The 20,462-nt window shown below is 38.6% G+C and overlaps 1 protein-coding gene across 10 annotated transcripts in view; it reads right to left on the reverse strand.

Moving 5' to 3' along the window:
- Marchf1 (membrane associated ring-CH-type finger 1) overlaps positions 1-20,462 on the reverse strand; it is an 858,714-nt gene that overhangs the window by 524,490 nt on the left and 313,762 nt on the right. For 5 of the 10 annotated variants that reach the window (XM_039094634.2, NM_001135838.2, NM_001401505.1 and 2 more), the window contains one exon: positions 1,257-1,465. The exons of 4 other annotated variants lie outside the window; for them this stretch is intronic. In XM_039094634.2, coding sequence (XP_038950562.1) covers positions 1,257-1,355 — 99 coding nt within the window. In that variant the 5' untranslated portion in view covers positions 1,356-1,465. Of the gene's footprint in view, positions 1-1,256; positions 1,466-20,462 lie in introns of those variants that run through there. One more of the 10 variants, XM_017600175.3, reaches the window with a different exon arrangement.

Genomic DNA, 20,462 nt, shown 5'->3' on the forward strand with positions numbered 1-20,462 from the left:
ATCGTCTGCAAGAAATTAGTCAGAGAAATCCCGAAGTCCGCTGTAAGTTCTGATGGCATCCTTGCTTTTGACTGACACATTTAAACCAGGTCAACTACGGTGGGCAGGGACGGTAAATGCACTTTGTATTTGAGGATAGTATCAGACTTATTTTATTCCTAACAGTGCAATCCCATTTTATTTCTTTTTTTGTTTTATTTGAGTTTGTTGTCTCCTTTGTCCTCAGCAACTATCCTTGAGGAAATAATAACAGTAAATATCTGGTACTGATCTGGAGGTAAGATAAAGACATGAAACCCAGGAATTATTTAAAACAGCCCGGAGGATTACAGACCTTGGCTTCCTCTTATTCTTTTCATTTGTTTATTAGACAGCATTTTCTCCTGAAGCCCAGGATAACTTTGAACTCAGAAACTTTCAGCCCCAGCCTCCCAAACAGCTGCCCGTTTTATATAAAGCTTGCCTGGCTCGCTTGGCGTTCCACATCAACTCCACTCATGCCTGGACCTATAATAATTTCATGCAACACCCTCGACTCTGCTCAGTCTCGTTTTAAAAACCCTTTTTGAAATAAGTTCCTACAGTCTGATTTTTCAAGCAGCTTAGCCTTAAAGGAAGGACTGCTAATTCCCTCCTCGCCCCCTCAGCATACATCCTGGATATATTATAGTGAATATTATAGGCTGTGTTAAGTTTTAAACAATTCTTTCTTGAATAAAATGCAAATGAGCAGACATCACGTCAAGAATCCCATACACAAGTCATAAGGAATGGAGAACAGTGGATCCCCAAACACTAATTTAGCAGGCATTAGATATGAGAGCTTTCTTAGCCCAGGAAGATCTGCTTTGTGAAGAAAGTTATTTTCAAACCTTCGAGCAGCTGGACAGAATTAGCATCAACAATTCCCAAAATGGACAACAGTAGTATCCGCAACCAAGCCAGGACCTCCTGGTTGTGCCGCACAAATAAGAAAAGCGATTCTGTAGAGTTCAACAAAAGAGGCAGAAGTTTTACATCTGTCAAGCAGCGAGTATCTTTATAGATTTGGTTCGTTGCTTCATTCAGAAAAAAAGAGGTTGAATTTTATAAGCTCCTTAGTCACACACGAAATGATTCTCTCCCGGTCCCCTAGTACACATAGAGAGCTGGGAACCAGCTGCTCTTCACCTCTCACTGCATCCTGTTGTACAGACAGCAACGCGGAGCTGGCTGCGGTGGGCTCTCTTATTGTGTCAAATCAAACCTCCTCTTACCTCAACTTCCTTGTTCTTCTCTTTGTTTCTGCCCATTGAACTTCTCCCATTGCTGGCTGTCTCCCGGGCTGGGATTACAGAAATCTGGTGGAGGGGCATATTGGCCGGGCTGCAGGTGGCCAAACCCTGATTGGATGCCTTATGGCTTCACTCGCCCTGAGAAGCCCACCTGCAGAACTGTTCATATCCTTGCTTTGCCAAACTTGGATCTAAATAAAAAGGAGGAAAACAGTGTTTGAGACACTGTACAGCAGTGGCCAAACACACTGAAAGTAAAATTGTAAAAATATGTAGCAGAGATAACCCAAGGAGTACTACGTTCTCAAAAGGAGAATTTACTGCTAGTCATAACTGCACTGCTTTGTCACTCATGTATCCCCCTCCCCTAAGAGCATCATGGGAGACAATTCAATTTCTACGGTACCTAATAACTGTCATGGAAACCAAGGAAACCCAGGTCTCACGGGCCCTTATTAACAACTGCTCCTTTTAATGGCACAGACTCCCACATTTGCAGCGACTGACACAGGCTTTTGTTTCTCCCCAGATCCCTGGGAGTCTTTGGAACACCCAGAGACATACGTCCTGCTGACAAGGTAAATAAGCAGAAGGCTGAGGAGCTTAGTGTCCGATTTGGATACAAATCTCTTCCTTGAAAGGCTGGGCTAGCTGCGCGTGTGCCCTTCATGCAGCTACAGTAATCTGCTTAGGTCAAGGGAGCTGCGAGGGGTGAAGAGCTTTAGATGAGATAAGGAAACGGGGAGAGAGGGAGAAATGGGAAAAAGGAAAGAGAGGAAGAGAAGAAAGGAGTGGGGAGAGATGGAAAGAAGGAAAATGGGAGAAGTGGGGGTAGGGGAATGGAGATAGGAAGAGGGAGCGAGGAAAAGAGGAAGAAGGCTAAAGGAACAGATAAAGACAGGAGAGGAGATGGAGCAAGACGAGGAAGGAAACGGGGACCGAGAGGGGAGTGACTGATCACAGATGAGGATCAGGCGACAGAGGGCAAGCAGGAGCAGAGAAGAATGGGGAAATAGGTAAATTCAGCATCTTCAGAGCCAGTAGCAGGAATGAGAGAACGCTGCTTTCTAAAGCACAAAAACTACCCCACAGACTGCACTCATTCTGCTTATAGGTGACTCCTATGCTCTCTGGAGTACATGTGTATGATTCAGGAGTAGATCTTTTCACTTCTGCTAAGGACTCCAGTGTCCTTTTAGGAGGAAAAATTATTTGGGGACAATATATCAGAACGACTACTCTTCAAAGTGCAAAACAAAACAAAAACGTTTTTGAAAACAGTTCCTAGGAGATCATCAATGTTGGTCTGTGCAACCTATCCCCAGCTATCTTTGTATTTCATATCAATACTGTCATTTTCAACATGATCTTACAGTGTGATTAAACTCAGAAAGAGATGAAAGGTAGCGGAGATAGCCACTGTAGTTGACAATCGTGTGAAAAGACTCATGGAAAAACTGTCAAAATAAAAGCTGTTTCTAATCTAAACATCTCCACTGAAATAACTGCTTCTGTGTGTTTTCAAATGTGAGCCTAGTATGAATGCCTTTTGCCAACTTGGTGACCTTCATGTGCTTCACTCTCCTGCTCTTCACCTGGCCCATATGAAGAGATTTTCAAAAGCAGAATTAACCTGAGACTCCTTTATGAATTTGTATTCATCAGGGCTATAATAAGCACCTGAACTGGACCTTTGGTAAGACACCCATGAGTCCTAACAATGGCTCTTCAGAACCATCTGGTCCAGCACTAAAGAAAGCTTAGCATGATCCCATGAGGTGAGCATGGGGACTAGCCTCTTGCTGTAAAATCCTTTCTAAAAATTGAGGCAGGCAGCACTCAACTTGGACTTCGCTCATTGCCAGTCTCGGTTTGCAATGAAAGATGGTAAAATACAGAAGACTGAATGAAGAGACTATGCAAAGGGTAGCCTCTTCCAAACCTTCTGGCCTTATTCCCACCATTCAGGAGGAAGAGGAGGAAGGAGCTCAGAGGCCTGCAACAAACTGTCTTAAGACATAATCCATATGAAGTTAAATTGATGTTGGTTAAGCATTGCTATGGCTTAAGAGTCACACCTGTGACCTGTGACTACGAAGGAGACACAGCCATACTTTAAAAGCAATTGCTAATCCCTTTATCCAGGACAGTTTAATTAAGAGGAAGTTGAAAATGGAAGTCTATAAATCTAATAGTCTGTGACAAATACTAAAATGTAAATTATAAACTTCCTTAGGAAAATCATATTGCCAGTGTTTACTCCGTAGAAGCTTCTAGCCATTTTCCAAAGTTCGACTTTAGTGCTTTCCTCTAAAATATTCCATTAAAGTTACAGGAGATTTTTAGCTTGAGTTAACAAAGTGTCTGTCTTAGTGCAGTACCTCATTATGCATGTAGAGAGATCCTCTGTTTATTGTAATTTTTTAAACTAAGATTTAAAATTTAAGTCAATTTGACTTACATGGTTGAGTTACTTCAATTTGCTATCTTTTATCCTGAAATTTAGATTGCAATTTTAATTTCAGGAAAAAATTATATCTTAGAATGTTTTGCACACTAGACAAGAGGCTGTGTGCTAAATCTTTTCAATCAAATAAATGTTTAGAGTTAAGAAAAATTAATAAACACTTATTGAGGTTTATATTAAGAATTGCAAAGACTGAGATAAAGTTTTGTGATTGTTATTGGGGCAGAAAAAAGATGTGTTTCAACGCTTTATTTTAATATTTTTCTGACTTGGAACACTGGAACATTCAACAGCTTGTGTCTGTGATGTGTGTTCACCTGGGCCATTCCTCAGGCAGTGGCTGAAATACTTTCTGGTCAGAATATGAAGTCTCTGGGGCAAACATTTCACGTAACAATTGAAAGCTCAGAGAATTCTGGGGATTGCAGTTCTCCTCTGGGAGTCTGAGCAGATTACACAGTCATTAACCCCAGAGAATAAAGGGGGAGCCTACACTCCGCAGCTATGTGCTAACAATAGACAGACAGTGGTCACACTGTAAGAGATGAGACATTCAGCTAACGGGTATTCTCACAATACCACACACTGTAGGTGTGTAAACTGAATCCTGTGCAAACTTCTTATAATTATTGCTGAAGCTGTCCTGAGACTCTCACTGTTGCCTGGACGGTTTCCTAAGAACATCTAGATGTCTGTGTTCCTTCTGTGTTCTGACTTCTAAGCCTCTAGCTTTGGAAACGCCAGTGCATTGATCACCTTTGCCTCCTAAATCCTGCACTAGAGTTACTAACACTCAAGATCTCACCACCGGGGTTGGGGATTTAGCTCAGCGGTAGAGCGCTTGCCTAGCAAGCGCAAGGCCCTGGGTTCGGTCCCCAGCTCCGGAAAAAAAAAAAAGATCATACCACCACCACCACCATCCACACACCAGACTTCTGCCTTGCTGCCCAGCATAGGCTTTTAAAAGAAAAAAGAAGCATACAGTGATTTTGATCCTTTACCCTGATACCTATCCCAGTCTTTACTAAATCCAAAAGGAAGGAGGGACAATAAGCTTAACTAAGGACAATTGAGTTGATGGTGACTAAACAGGCAGGGAGACAAAATATCAGACCAAGACAGGGAAGCAGGAACGCATCTCATAACATCCAATCCAATGAACGTGCACTGGCTGCCTGCTGTGTTTTGCCACCTTACTAGGAGTGAATGCAGAAGAGGAAATGTGGACAGTTTCCATGGCCAAGGAATTTGCTGTGCCATTAGGGAAATTTGGCCAGCATAAGTTTATCGTTTTTTTAAACAGATAGAAGCTTACACTAACAACTAATGTTTAAAATAAGTAAAATACTAAGTACAAATCTCAGAGATGGCATCAACAATGAAAAGTCACAAGATTCTAAAAAGAAAAAGGAGGGGAGGCCTAGGTAAGGCAAGACCTTATTTTAAATGACACAGAGAAGGCATTTGTTCTACTTTGCTTCTCCATAGCTATGATAGAACACTGGTCAGAAGCAACTGGGAATAGGAAAGTGTTTTCAGCTTACAGGTCAGTCTATCATCAAGGGAAACCAAGGAAGGAACTCCTGCAGAAAGCTAGGGGAAGAGCTGGCAGAGAAACCATGAAGGAAAGCTGCTTATTGCTTTGCTTTCCCTGAAATACTCAGACTACCTTCTTATATAACCCGGAGTCACCTGACCAGTGATGGTACCAACCACTTTGGGCTAGGTCTGCCCATATCTATAAAAAATACAATAGGAGAAAGGCTGATAGAATGTTAGTAATAGCAGCCCTTGCTTTTTATTCTTTTTCTAATTTAAAACAATCTCTTGACAATCCAACCATTTTACCAGATTCATCAGAGACTTCTGTGGCTATGACAAATGCAGGTAGGATGAATCTCAAGATGGTACCAGAACTTGTGTGCCCGTGTTATATTGGTTCTATAGGCATTTAAAATCCAAGTGTTTCTTGAGTCTTAGAGTGTTCCAGAAGTGTTGAGGAAGCCAAGCACTGTGTGAAATGTCCAAGGATGTGACAATGGCTAAGTCCACTTGATTGGAAGTCTCAAGAGTCCCAATTTGGTTCTGAAGAACTGAAGGATTTCTGGAGAGATTTTGGTCTTCAGTCTATGTTGAATCCCCAGTAGAGCATCTTCCAACATCAGTGAAGGAAGATAGCAGCCACAGACTAAATACATTTGTCAACAAGAATGAAACCAACACAGTTCCTACACTTAAGTCTCAGGGAACATCAAAGAAGATAGGCAGAAAGATCAGTAGAGCCAGAGGACTAAGAAGTTTCTGTATGATTTAGGTCCTAGAAATGAAAGAGAAGCTATACCCATGATACCAGAACTGTATGGCTACCTACACAAGACCTGAACAATCTGAGTAGTTAATTAGTCTCCCCTCATGATGAGTTTCTGGGAGAGATTGGACATACACTACAAAGTCTTCAGTCCTGAAATAACATACACACAAGTCACACTAACTGGACTCAGCAGTGTGTGTGTGTGTGTGTGTGTGTGTGTGTGTGTGTGTGCATGTGTGTGTGTGTGTGTGTGTATTAATCAAAGGAATAGAAATCACCAAATGAAGGGACATCATGGAAGAGGTTGGAGTAAGAAAAGGGATGTAGTAGTTATATAATTATACTGTAATTAAAGAAAATTAAACAAAACAGTATGGTGGAGTTATAAAAAAGGACATGGAGGGAGAGGAGAAAGAAGAGAAGGAGGAGTAAGCCAAGCAGCGAAAACCCAGGTTTCCTTATTCTGTGTTCTTTATTTCTGAGCTGCTAGTCCAGAAGTTGCTGATCCAGCACCATTAGGTTGGGTGTACCCACTTCAAGTAATCTGATTAAGAATGACTGTCACTGGGGCTAAAAAGATGACTTCTTAGTTAAGAGCACTGACTATTCTTGCAGAGGTCCTGAGTTCAATTCTCAGCAACCCCATGGTGGCTTCACAACCATTTGTAATGGGATCTGATGCCCTCTTGTAGTGTGTCTGAAGAAAGAGAGACAGTGTCTACATATACATAAAATAAACAAATAATTGAAAAGAGTGCATGGTATTTGTGTAGATACAAACAGGTTATTCAATGAAATAAACCCACACACCTCTGGATACTTAGGTTTTTACAAAGAAGCCAAAACCACACAATGGAAAAGGCAAAGAATCTTCACCAAATGCTGCAGGTATAACTGGATGTAGAAGAATGTAAATAAGTCCATATCTATCACGATGCACAAACTCAAGTCCTCATGGATCAAAGACCTCAACATAAAACCAGATGCAATAAATCTAATAGAACAGAATAACCTTGAACTCAACAGTATATAAGGCAACTTTCTTAACAGAACACAAATGACTCAGGCACTAAGGTCAATAATTAATAAATGGGACCACTTAAAACTGAAAAGCTTCTATAAGCTAAAGGATACTATCATTTGGACAAGATGGCAAATCTTTTCTTGGAAAAAGATCTTCATCACTCCTATTTCAGACAGAGGGCTATTATCCAAAATATAGAAATAATTCAAGAAATTAACCACCAAACAAACCAAATAATCCAATTGAAATATGGAGTACAGAGCTCCTCAATGGAGGAATCTTGAATGGCCAAGAAGCACCTAAAGAAATGTTCAGCACCCTTAGTCATTAGAGAAATGCAAAGCAAAGTGACTCTGAGTTTCCAACTTAGATACACCAAAATGGCTAAGATCATAAAAAGAAGAAAACTCAAGAAACAGCACATGCTAACAAGGATATGGAAAAAGCAATTAACAAGTCTTCATTGCTGGTGGGAGTACAAACTTGTGCAATTAGTCTGGAAACCAATCTGGCAGTTCTTTGAAAATTGGGAATAGTTCTATATGAAGACCCACTAGCTAAACCATGCCTGGACATGTACTCAAAAGATCCCACAAAGACACTTACTCCACTATGTTCATAGCAGCTTTATTCATAATAACCAGAATCTGGAGAAAACCTAGATGGCCCTCAACTGAAAAGTGGATGAGGAAAATGTTGTTTATTTACACAGTGGACTACTATTCAGTTATTAAAAACAAAGACATCATGAATTTCATAAGCAAATGAATGGAACTAGAAAATACCATTCTGGGTGAAGTAACCCAGATCCAAAGGACATACATGGTATGTACTCACGTATACGTGGATACCAACCATAAAGTGCAGGATAACCGTGCCATAATCCAGGAGTGGGAAGGAGGCAATCTCTGTAATATAACGGAGACCTGAGTTGGGAAGGGCCCCAGGGGGCCTATCAGGGCAACTCTAACTGAGACTCCTTGCAATGGGAGATATTGATCCTGAAGTGGGCACTTCCTATAGACAGTCAAGACTCCCAGTGGAGCGATAAGGTCAGCAACCCACCCACAAAACCTTTGTGTCCTGCCTACAATATATGCATAGACAAAGATAGAACAGAGATAGATGGAATGGCCAACCAATGACTGCCCCAGATTGAGACCCATCCCATTGGCAAGACTAATTCTCTGACACTATTAATGATATTCTGTTATGCTTGCAGACAGGAACCTAGCATCGCGCTCTCTATTAGACTCCACCCAGCAGACAATGGAAAGAGAGGCAGAGACTACAGCCAAACATTAGATAAACCTTGGGATCTTATGGAATATTTGGGAGAAGGATTGGGGAACAGGAAGAGGATGGGACTCCACAGGGAGACCAATAGAGTCAACTAATCTGTATACTTGATGGGTCTCAAAGACTGAATCAATAACCAAAAGCCAGCTTGGGACATATGTAGCAGATTAGGGGCTTCATCCCCAATAGCAGGTCAGGGACTCTCCCTGAATCTGTTGCCTGCCTGCCTGCCTGCCTTCCTGCCTGCCTGCCTGCCTGCCTGCCTGCCTTCCTGCCTGCCTGCCTTCCTGCCTGCCTGCCTGCCTGCCTGCCTGCCTGCCTGCCTGCCTTCCTGCCTGCCTGCCTGCCTGCCTGCCTGCCTGTGGATCACATTCCCCTAAATGCACTAACTTGTCTGGTCTCAGTTGGAGAGAATAGGCCTCACCTTGCAGCAAATTCATGTGTGTATGTGTATGTGGTGGTTATATACAGGGGGATCCCTTTCTCAAAGAAGAAGTGAAGGAAGGAATTGGTAGAGGTATTGGGAAGTGATGGAGAGTTGATATTAGGATTTAAAGTAAATAATAAAAAAGAATGTCTGTCATAGAGATCCCCTTACCTTGCATTTTAATTGTGTCTAGACTCAGTCAAGTTGCCATCACACATGATACTATAAAATTTTCCTCAAGTCTTTACAAGGAGATTTGACCACTTGGTAGCATAAGGGAACTCTGGTGAACAGGAAAATAGCTAGACATTTGTCGTCTATAATCTATATGGGACTGAAGTTGAAATGTTTTTTCTTGCAAATCTATACATAGCAGCTGCAGGGGTAACTTTGTTTTCCTTCTGTGTTGGCAATGCGCTTTTGTATTTTAGCTAAGTAAAGGACAATAGAAGTTAAGTGACAAAGAGTGGAATCTGAGCACGATTTCCTCCGATTCAGTTCATATCATTCAGTTTTACGTTCCCCTACCCTGCCCCCACTAGGTTCTCTGAGGGGCCTGTTTCTCTGGAACACACAGCCCAGGTACCTTGCCTATTCTGTATTTCAGATAGGAGTATCAGAATATGGGAAAGGCTGGTGTTTAAGGGTAGGGTAGATAATTTATTTTCTGAGTTCTGTTTCCCCCATGTATGTCCTCAGTTATTTCAATCACTGCCTACAAATGGCTCTATTTTTGAAAAAGCTGCTCATTTAAAGAATGTCACAAATATTGGAAGTAAAAACAAGGTATGCAACTGAGTGCCAGGGGTATAGGTTGGTAGTGGAGTATGTGAAGCTCAAAGGCAACTTCTAGAAAAAAAAATGGGAGGAAACAGGAAAGAAGGGAGGGAAAAAGAAAGTAAGGAAAGACTGCTGTTCTGAAGAAAAATCAGAGTTCTACTGGGTTTTAATATTTAAAACAAAAGTTTTATGTGTTTCCTCTCTTTCACTGAACTTCAAAACTGAAGCAAGTCCAACTGGAGAGCAGTTGGTGACCACCAAGTGTGCATGTCACTACTTTATCCTGCAGCTTATGGTGCCATGCTAGTCAGTGTTCTCCTCACAGGCATCAGGACAGAGTAGACCTGTTGGCTGCCTCCTTCTTCTAGAAGCTTGCATGGTTTCCTCTCGTACCAAATGTAAAGGATAAAAAATTAAAAAGCAAACAAACAAAAAACAAAGAAAGAAGCAATATTTCTTCTGGGAAGAGATTTTATCCCCTTATCGACTATCTGCTGAAGAAGCAATGCTGTTATGGACTCCATGTGACCATGCGCAGTAATTTTTCCTTTACTTCCTTATTGTTCTTTAAGATCAGGCGCTCTCTTCATTTAAACATGTCTTGTGAGGCATTCTCTCCAACACAAAAGAAACATTCTAGCCCCCAGTGACATATGGGAGTGCCACCCTTTTTAATTACATCGAGGCAACTTCATAATATGTTTACTGAGTTGCTGAATGCAATTAGAGTCTGCATGATATGCAAGGATGCATGAAGAAACAGCTTTGCAGAGGAGTTAAGATTGATAGACCAGGCCCTACTTGGTGATTAGGGGGATAAACTACAGCTCGTAACCTGGGCAGTACAGATAACAACTGCAGCACAATTTTCAGCATGAATGAGTCAGTACAGTTTTGTAACAGGAAATTCTCCTGTGAATGTGCGATTACAAAGGTGGGGGTGGCGGGTAGGGACTGAAAGGATGAGAGAAAATGGAAGTGCTTAGAAAAAAAAATGAGTTAAGAAAGAAAAAAGAATCATGAAGGCCTGAATTTTGTAGGCTACTCTTTGGTTTATCAAAGTAACCTTAAAATCAGAGGCGATTCAAACAACCCCCACCACAGTGTTTTGTTGTTGTAGGTGGTGGTGGTGGTGGTGGTGGTGGTGGTGGTGGTGGTGGTGGTGGTCTTTGTTCATTTGTTTTATCCTATCTGAGTACAATACATTGGGACTATTTATATACTTACTAGCTTAAAAAAATAACTGAAAAGTATTTGGGCTAGGGAGCAAACTCACTGCATAAAGTCTTACCATACAAGTGAAGTGGTCCATCTGCCATTCTAGTACTTGGAATGTGAGATTCCACACTGCAAGCTACTAGAGGAACCTGCAACAGTGACTTCAGGCACCAGGAAAAAGATGCTGCCTCCCTACGTAAGGTAGAAAGCAAATAAAGACATTCAAGGACAACCTGGGGCCTCTACATGTATGCTTATATAGTTATACCCATATGTATGCATACATGCATACACCTACATGTATATCACACACATAACATATGAACATACTTAAAATACAAAGCACAGTCTCGCTTTTGAAATATCAAAAAGATACTTTTGAAGTTAAGATACTTATGGTTTATACAGAATAATGAAATAATTCTTCAGGGTACAAATTCTAAAGTTTTGTTTATTTGTTTGCTTTGGAAGGTTGTTTTATGGTATCTCGGTTTTCATGTATGAAGTTACTAAAACAAAACTATGAAAACAAGAGTAGCAATGAACTCCCATTGATCTCTTTGGGTGCATAAAGTACTGTGTTATGATTCTAATATTTTAATTAACTTTCACAGAATTCTGAGGAATAGGTAACATAATGACATCCTTCATAAACTGTAATGAACAGATTTAACAGTAATTTGATAACTACATTAATTTATTTAATGAATAGTCATTTCAAAATTATAATAAATTAATTTTTTCACTTTGATTATTACATAATTAAAACATTTCTCCCTTTCTTTTTTTCTTTCCTCTTAACCATCTTATACACATCCTCACCATACTCTCTCAAATTCATGTATATATATATATATATTTATATATATATTTATATATATATATATTCTGCTCAGGTCATATAATGTTATTTCTATGTATTATGGCAGGTCTATGTAGCTTCAACCCTACACAAAGAGTTACATTTAAGTAAGGAGTGATGAGAATTAGAAAAATAGTCCTCTAGAAAGAGAACACCAATTAGTTATCCATACCAAATGGTCATCCCTGAAACATATGTACAGACTGAACAGTGCCAGGAGCCTGCCCAAGCACCAGTTCTCTCTGGAAAACAGTTGGGGAGAGCAGCATCTGTGACTTTTGAGGGAGGAAATTTGGCTTTGTGAGAATAAAGTTTGCTTATTATTAAATAACATTTACCTTTCTTGATTCTAAGTTATCCTGAAGCCAGAATCCCCAAGGATCTGGTGCTTAACACCAAATTAGTGTATTTAGTAAAGAAGTTCTTTGTTAGAGTTTCTTTTTCTCATGTGAGGAAACTTCACCTATCATTGGACAAGCAAAAGGGAGGCTTGGAGCAATTAACTTTTAGTGAACCAGAAAAAAGGAGCTCATGCTGGCAGAAAGAAAAACTTTTACACAAGCTAATATGTATAGATATAAGCACATTCATACATACATTCATAGTTTTTGTTGAACCTAACCATCTGTCTCATCAACTCACATACTTACACACACACACACACACACACACACACATACACACACACACACCCACACACACACACACACACACACACACACACACACACATATATATATATATATATATATATATATATATATATATATATATATATATTTAGTAGCTGGAGCAAAAGTCTCCACAAGCAAGTTCAATTAAGAAAGCAAGTGCCAGCACAAAAAAAAAAAAAAAAAAAAAAAAAAAACCCTCACCCGTTGTGGATGAAAAAAGCTCCAACTTTAATTGCTCAGAGAAAGTAAAAGTCTCTACCATTCTATTGCTGAATGAAAGAAGTCATGAACCCAAGTCCACAAGAATAAAGCCCTGTCCTTGTCAGTACGAAACACCTTTGCTAAGAAAAAAAAAACAAAAAACAGAAACAAAAAAATCACTGTTGCAGGCAAATGGATGGAACTAGAAAATATCAACCTGACTGAGCCAACCCAGTCACAAAAAACATACATGGTATGTACTCATGGATAAATGGACAGTAGTCAAAAAGTTCAGAATACCCATGGTACAACTCACTTCCTTCAGGAAGAAGAAAGAACAAAGTGTCGACGCTTCAGTCCTACTTAGAAGAGGGAACAAAATAATCACAGGAGGTAGAGGGAGGGAGGGACTTGGGAGGGAACAAGGAGTGGGAGGGAAAAGGGGGACAGGATCAGGTGTGGGAGGAGATAGGGAGAAGTACAGAGAGTAAGTGAATTGAATGGAGGTGTATAGCAATGGGGTATAGGGAAACAAGGGTAGTTACTAGAGAGACCCAGATACCAGGGAAGCAAGGAGGCTTCCAGGACCCAGTGGGGATGACATTAGCGGAAATACCCAAGAAAGGGGAGAGAGAGCCTGAAGAGACCGTACCCAGTTATTAGGCAAGGCTCCCAGTTGAGGATTGGGGTCATTCACCCATCTCCAAAATTTTAGCCCAGATTTTCAGGGACAAATAGTAGAGCAGAGACTGAAGGACAGGTCATCAAGAGATTGCCCCACCTAGGTATCCATCCCATTTGCAAACACCAAACCCAGACACTCTAGCTGATGCCAAGAAGCACTTGTTGACAGGAGCCTGGTATAGCAGTCTCTTGAGAGGCTCTGCCAGAGCCAGACCAATACAGATGCAGATAAACACAGCCAGCCATCAGAGTAAGCACAGGGACCCCAACAGAGGAGTTAATGGAAGGACTGAAGGATCTGAAGGGGTTTGCCACCCCATAGGAAGAACACCAAAATCAACCAGTCAGTCTCCCCAGAGCTCCCAGGGACTAAATCACCAACAAAAGAGTACATGTGGAGGGACCCATGGCTCCAGCTCCATATGTAGCAGATGGTTGCCTTATTGGGCATCAATGGGAGGGGAGGCCCTTGGTCCTGTGGAGGCTCAGTGCCCCAGTGTGGGAAATGCTAGGTAGTGAGGTGGTAGTGGGTGTGTGGGGAAACACCCTCATAGAAGAAGGTCCGAGGAAGTGGTAGTTAGGGGTTTGCAGAGGAAGGGGGATAACATTTGAAATATAAATAAATAAAATAACCAATAAAAATTGTCTTGTAAGAAAATGCTGCCTGCTGCTCTTTGCTCTCCTCTGCTTCTCTTCTGCTTCTTCTCTTACTATCATTGTTCCTAGTTCTTTTACTCTTTCAAGATATATGATCACATGGTATTGTAAGCCTCTTACTTTTTAAAGTTCACAAGTTCAAACATAAATTCAAATCATAAGTTGAATAAGAAGTATTAACAGGGCTGTGTAAATGTGTTTTCACTAGACTAGTTGTCTAACTAAACATTCATTATCTTCCACTAGCTTCATAGGTTCATCAAAAGTTTAAAACAATAATTCTTTTGTCTAAGTTAGCACAGTTTGTAAAGAGTCAAATCATTTGCCCAGTGACTCATTATCATTGAAGTTTTGTGTAAATAAATCTAGTCAATATTTTATCCTTTTTCTCATACCTACAACAAATTATTCATTCTCAGTTTATGAATTTTCATTATGAAATAATTATTTCATATTCAACCTAAGAAGAATGGTTTCTCTGATTGTAAATCTGTTTCAAGCTTGCTTTCCATCCTAGTGCAATTAGCTTGTGACACAAGAAGGTTTACAGAACCCTAATTGTAGCTTTCATATTATAGAGGGCTGAAAATTAATTGTATAAATTTAGTAATTTTGTAGATCCATTAATAAGAATTATGAAATAATCAATTTGTCTACATTGCATTGCTACAAAAGAATACATCTTTATTAATCTGCAGAAAATCTACCCAGTAGGGTGGGCTTATGCTCAGGAATTATTATATTAATTTAGTAATATCAGGAAAGGTGTATCATCAATAAGAATCAAACCTAACCTGAGATTTCTGAAAGCATTGCAATTGAGTATTATCACAGCCAGGCAAAACAATGGGTCATCTCCAGAATATCACTTGTATGTTTTTAGTTTTTCCTAGATAACTCCTGACAGAGCAGGTTATATTTAGGAATATATGTATATACTTAGACTTACATGCATGTAACAACAATTAATGGAAAAAGGGCAGGAATTTGAAAGAAAACAAGTAAAAAGTGTGGACAAATTCTGCAGGAGGAAAAGGAAGGAAAAGTCATATAATTACATTATAATCTCAAAAGAAAAAAGAAACAAAATAATATTTAATTCAGAAGGAGAAAATGTTATAATTTCCATTAATTATAACAAACTACTTTATTTAATGACTTACTATTACCCACAGATAATATTAAATATTGACATTTTCTATTCTGCACTTGAAAGGTAGAGTAGAGACTCATACTGGATCATCCAGTAATGTATCTGTATTTTATAATAGAAACAGATAAAAATTACCATAACAACTGACTTGGCAAGATCAAGATAGAATTGCACAGGGTATATCTCAACTATAAATCAGTGGGATGTCAAATGGGTGTTTCATTCATGACACAAACCCAAAGTCTACCAGCATGAAAATGTAACATTCTGGTTTTATTATACTTTTGAGTATTATTTAAAAACAAAGAAACACATAAGGATGTAAACTTTTATTTCATCAGTCTCAACAAGTGATGTGATTTCAGACATGCCATGAAAACTGATCAGTGAATAACTGAGAAATAAATGAAGAAAATGCTTAGCTGCTATGATCAGAAAAAAATATGGATTAAAACCACAGTGAGTTGGCACTGTATACTCACCAGAAAGATTACCCTTTAAAAGACTATTCATGAGGCTATTGAAGAAGGATTCTTTTTCCAATACTAGGGGAAAAGTTTGAAAAATAGTTTGCCAATGTCTAATAATGTATTCATGTATGAATTCTAAAAGATCAATAATTTTACTTACTAGTGAAAGGTAGTACCTTTTCCCATAAGGTTAACAGTGGAGTTTATGGAATATAATGATATTTTTTGTCAGCAAGATTTCCTGATTAATTTAATAAAAATCCAGAATTATAAAGCTGAATTTTGAGAACTGGGTCTTGAGCCATGAATGGGTGATGTGTTTGGCTGACATGATGAGAACCACAGGTTGACCAGGGAACATTTTAATCTGTGGTGCTGATTTGGCATCTAGGAAGGGATGCTCAGTGAGCTATTCTTATATAAAGAGTTGAGCTGTGGTTGGAAATGTGGAGTTGTTACATAAATGAAATTTTATAGTTATCCCACAGTTTGGGCCACTGAGGAAGCAAATGTAATTAGAAACAATAGAAACCAAGCCAATACTTGATTATAATTACAGTAAACATTAAAATGTGACTACACTATGAAAATGAAGGAATAAATTGATAAGTAATAAATCCCAGGTTTTTTCCAACTGCTTTGGAGATTTTTCTTGTTACCTACAGATCCCTTTTCATAATCTTCCTCATGCTGGTTTTCCCTCTAAGGTGCTCTATCCCAATAAATTCCTCTCTCATTCTTCTTCATTCACCAGTCTTCCTCTAAGACCTTCTTTCCAGGAGACACCCAAAGTTTTCAGACCTGGTTATTTTCAAATTCTTGCAAATTCTCAACTATCTAACAGATAGCAGGCTAGGTTGCTTATGGTGCTCATGTGAGTTTCCATCATGGAGAAAAGACCTATGGAAGTCATGAGCTTTCCCACCCACATAATTGCATAAGGAAACAATGAAAAGAAATTAACAAATACAAAAGAAAGCAATATTTTGTTCAGAAAACCAGACACAAGACCCACTGCTTTCTTGAGATCAAAATGCTTCATCTTCATTGTGTTATTTTGTCTGGATAAATCATGTAAGAGTATAATTAATAATAAATAAAGCCACATTGTTTTTCAGGTATATGTGTGGGGTATATGAATGCATGTGCTCAAGTGTCTTTAAGTGCACTTGTGGTTGAATGTATCTCTGCATATAAATATGCAAATGTGAAGAGACCAGAACTAACAGGAGTTTCCACTCCTTGAATCTTGGCCTATTCATTAATGTGGGCTCTCCCAGTCAAACCCAAAGCTCTGTGATATTGCTAGTACAGCTATAGAGATTAATCAGGGAATTCTTTGTTTCCTAATTCCTAGTCCCTGAATTTTAGGTGGGCTGACAGGCCCACCAGAATTTACATGGGTTTTGGAGATCCATTTTCTCTTGTCTTTAAGCTTGCTGGTAGCATAGTAAGGCTTTAAACTGCTTAGCAATCTCCCCATTTTTGTAATTTGCAATTGTATTGGCAAAAGTGTGTGCATTATAAACACACATGGCATGAGAAGCAGTGCCCCTTCCATTCCATGTATTGATTTTCTATTCCATTTTTGATTCTTTAATTTTAATTTTTCTATTCTTCCACTATAATAAGCACAATATGGTTTTATTATTTAGTCTGCCATGGGAAACACAGGATAGATGAGGAAATAAATGGAGGAAATAACGTTGATGGAGGAAAATAGTTAACTTGTTTACTAACCTAATCCTACATCCTATGTAGAGCTAGATGAACAAAGAATTTTTATTGTTTGACACAAAGGCACCAATGAGATGGGCAGGACTTTGGATAAGAAGGAAGTGTGCAGCAGTTAAGGTGCCAGTGGGAAGGAGATGATATATTCAGAATTTAGTAAAATATGGTTCATTGGCAGGATTCTCAGTTGGAAAATGGGCAACATCCAGAAAGCCTAAAAGGACTGGAAACAATGAGAATTCATTACTTCTCAGGAGAAAGGAACAAAGTGAAGGTTATGGGCTGCAAGGCTGCTGTGTAAGGCTTGTTCTTAGAAAGAGAGCAAGACTGCACCAGAACAGAATAAGCACCCAGCCATTGTCCTCCCACACTTCAAATCTCCGGAAGTCATGTTTCATTTCGAAGTCCATTTGTTGGCCACAAGGGAGCTGTAGTTCCTGCTCTTGTCTAAGCATCCAAGCCTGTTCTAAGTCTCTATAACTGATTGTGAAATGTACAAGTGGCACATTCATCAAACTATCATGCTAATAATAATTGCCATGAGGGGAGATGATGAAACATTATTTATCCTGACAAATTATGATACCATCAATAATTCACATAACTGATGATAAATAAAACAATGTAAAATGAAGGGATAATAGAATATAACAGGAAAACATAAAACTGACATGAAGTAAATACTTAAAGTTTAATTTATTGTGTATTTTTAACTAAGTAATAAATATCAATTACTAAAATGCATGGCATGCGAAAGAGACATGGGGCAAAAATACACACGTCTATGCATATCAAGCTAGTAGTTTAATAACATTTGAAAGTTTGTATTAATGGAAATGGCTCAGAATGAAGCAATATTTGTTAATACAGTGTTGGGCCATATTTCACAAAACAGTACTAAAAGCCATAAGCCTGGTATAGAACTTGACTCACGGTGTGGTACTTCTTGTATCAAGAGGCAGCATGTATTGATCTTGGCATCCAATAAAGTTAAGTAAAGAAAATGACTTGAGATTGCATTTGCCTTGTAGCAGTCAGAAACTATGCAACAAAATTAGATGAAGAGTGCAGAGGTTCTTAGTAAACACACACAAAAAACCTTTATACATGCTATTACCAAATCAGACACAGGGCTCATGTAATTTCAGCTGCTAAAGGCATCTCACACTTTCCAGTTCACATACCAATGATGCCTACTCATTAGAAGTTGGATTATCAGAAAGGATTGTGAAGAGGGGAGAGTCTGAAGTATGAGTTTCCATCTATTATTCACAACAGCTTGACTTAATCCTCAGCTCAAAACATTGTTACTCTGTAACATTTACACTCCACATAAAGAAATAGAAGCAAGAATGTGCCAGCTGTCCAGTGTGGTCCAACACCAGTGGACTACAGATTTTAAAATCTATTAAATGACCATTTAAAGAATTCTTGGCATCTATTTTAAGAAAAGCAAAGATATTTTACTTGGAAGCTCTTGAGAAGGTAAATTTTTACCTGGCTGAGTACTTAAGTACTTCTGATCTATTTTATGACACTGGTTAGAATCAGCCATGTGGAGCAGGCTAGGAATATACATGTTTACTTTGGATGAAATAATGCTCACCTATGAAGTAATGTACATTTAAAATATACTATTTTATTTAAAATATACTATTATAGATTTGGGAAATGTAAAGCTACTTTTGCATTTTGGTGTTTTGATTCATCTTCTGGAATGAAGTATGTATTGATGGATAACACAAAATTTCACAGAAAATACACATAACCTAAATATCAGTGTGACTTTGTTTTTGTATTAACTATGAAAATGGTAGTGTTTTTAAGCTTTCTTTTTAATACTCTAGATATATATTGTTTTGTCCAATACAAGCAAACTTTTCTTATGTGTTTAAAGGGAAGGAATAAGATTTATTTATCTTGCACTTTGTTTGCATTTTAGAAAAGAAGTTGAGGAAGAAACAGTGACCGCTCTCTAAACTAAATATTAAAAACCTATATCTTTGTGGCTAATGATTTTATCTAAAATAAATTTATACGATAAAACTATAGTTTATTCTGGAGTCTAACTTCTTGAGTTATTTGTATATTTTGGATATTAGCCCTCTAGCAGATGTAGGACTGGTAAAGATCATTTCCCAATCTGTTGCCATTTTGTCTTAATGAGAGTATCTTTTGCCTTACAGAAACTTTGCAGTTTTATGAGGTCCCATTTGTCAATTCTTGATCTTAGAGCATAAATCATTGGTGTTTTGTTCAGAAAAATTTCCGTAGTGCCCCTATGTTTAAGACTCTTCCCCACTTTTTCTTCTATTAGTTTGAGTGTATCTGGTTTGATGTGGAGGTCCTTGAACTACTTGGACTTAAACTTTGTACATGGTGATAAGAATGGATCGATTTGCATTGTTCTACATGCTGACCTCCAGTTGAACCAGTACCATTTGCTGAAAATGCTATCTTCTTTCCATTGGATGGTTTTACCTCCTTTGTCAAAGATCAAATGACCATAGGTGTGTGGGTTCATTTCTGGATCGTCAATTCTGTTCCACTGATTTATCTGCCTGTTTCTGTACCAATACCATACAGTTTTTATGACTATTGCTTTGTAATACTCCTTGAAGTCAGGGATGTTGATTCCCCCCAGAAGTTCTTTTATTGTTGAGTATTGTTTTTGCTATCCTGGGTTTTTTGGTATTCCAAATGAATCTGCAAATTCCTCTTTCTATTTCTATTAAAAAATGAGTAGGAATTTTGATGGGAATTACATTGAATCTGTACATTTTGGCAAAATGGCCATCTTTACCATATTAATCCTGCCAATCCATGAGCATGGAAGATCTTTCCATCTTCTGAGATCTTCCTCAATTTCTTTCTTCAGAGACTAGAAGTTCTTGTCATACAGATCTTTCACTTGCTTGGCTAAAGTCACATCAAGATATTTTATATTATTTGGGACTATTTTGAAGGGTGTTCTTTCCTTAATTTATTTCTCAGGCTGTTTATCTTTTGAGTAGAGGGAAGCTGCTGATTTGTTTGAGTTAATTTTATACCCTAATACTTTGCAGAAGTTGTTTATCAAGTTAAGTAGTTCTCTGGTGGAGTTTTTGGGGTCACTTAAGTACACTATCATATCATCTGCAAATAGTGATATTTTTTTATTTCTTCCCTTCCAATTTGTATCTCTTTGACTTCCTTTTGCTGTCTGATTGCTCTGACTAGGACTTCGA

Source organism: Rattus norvegicus, chromosome 16 (genome assembly GCF_036323735.1).
Source record: "Rattus norvegicus strain BN/NHsdMcwi chromosome 16, GRCr8, whole genome shotgun sequence".
Lineage (NCBI taxonomy): Eukaryota > Metazoa > Chordata > Mammalia > Rodentia > Muridae > Rattus > Rattus norvegicus.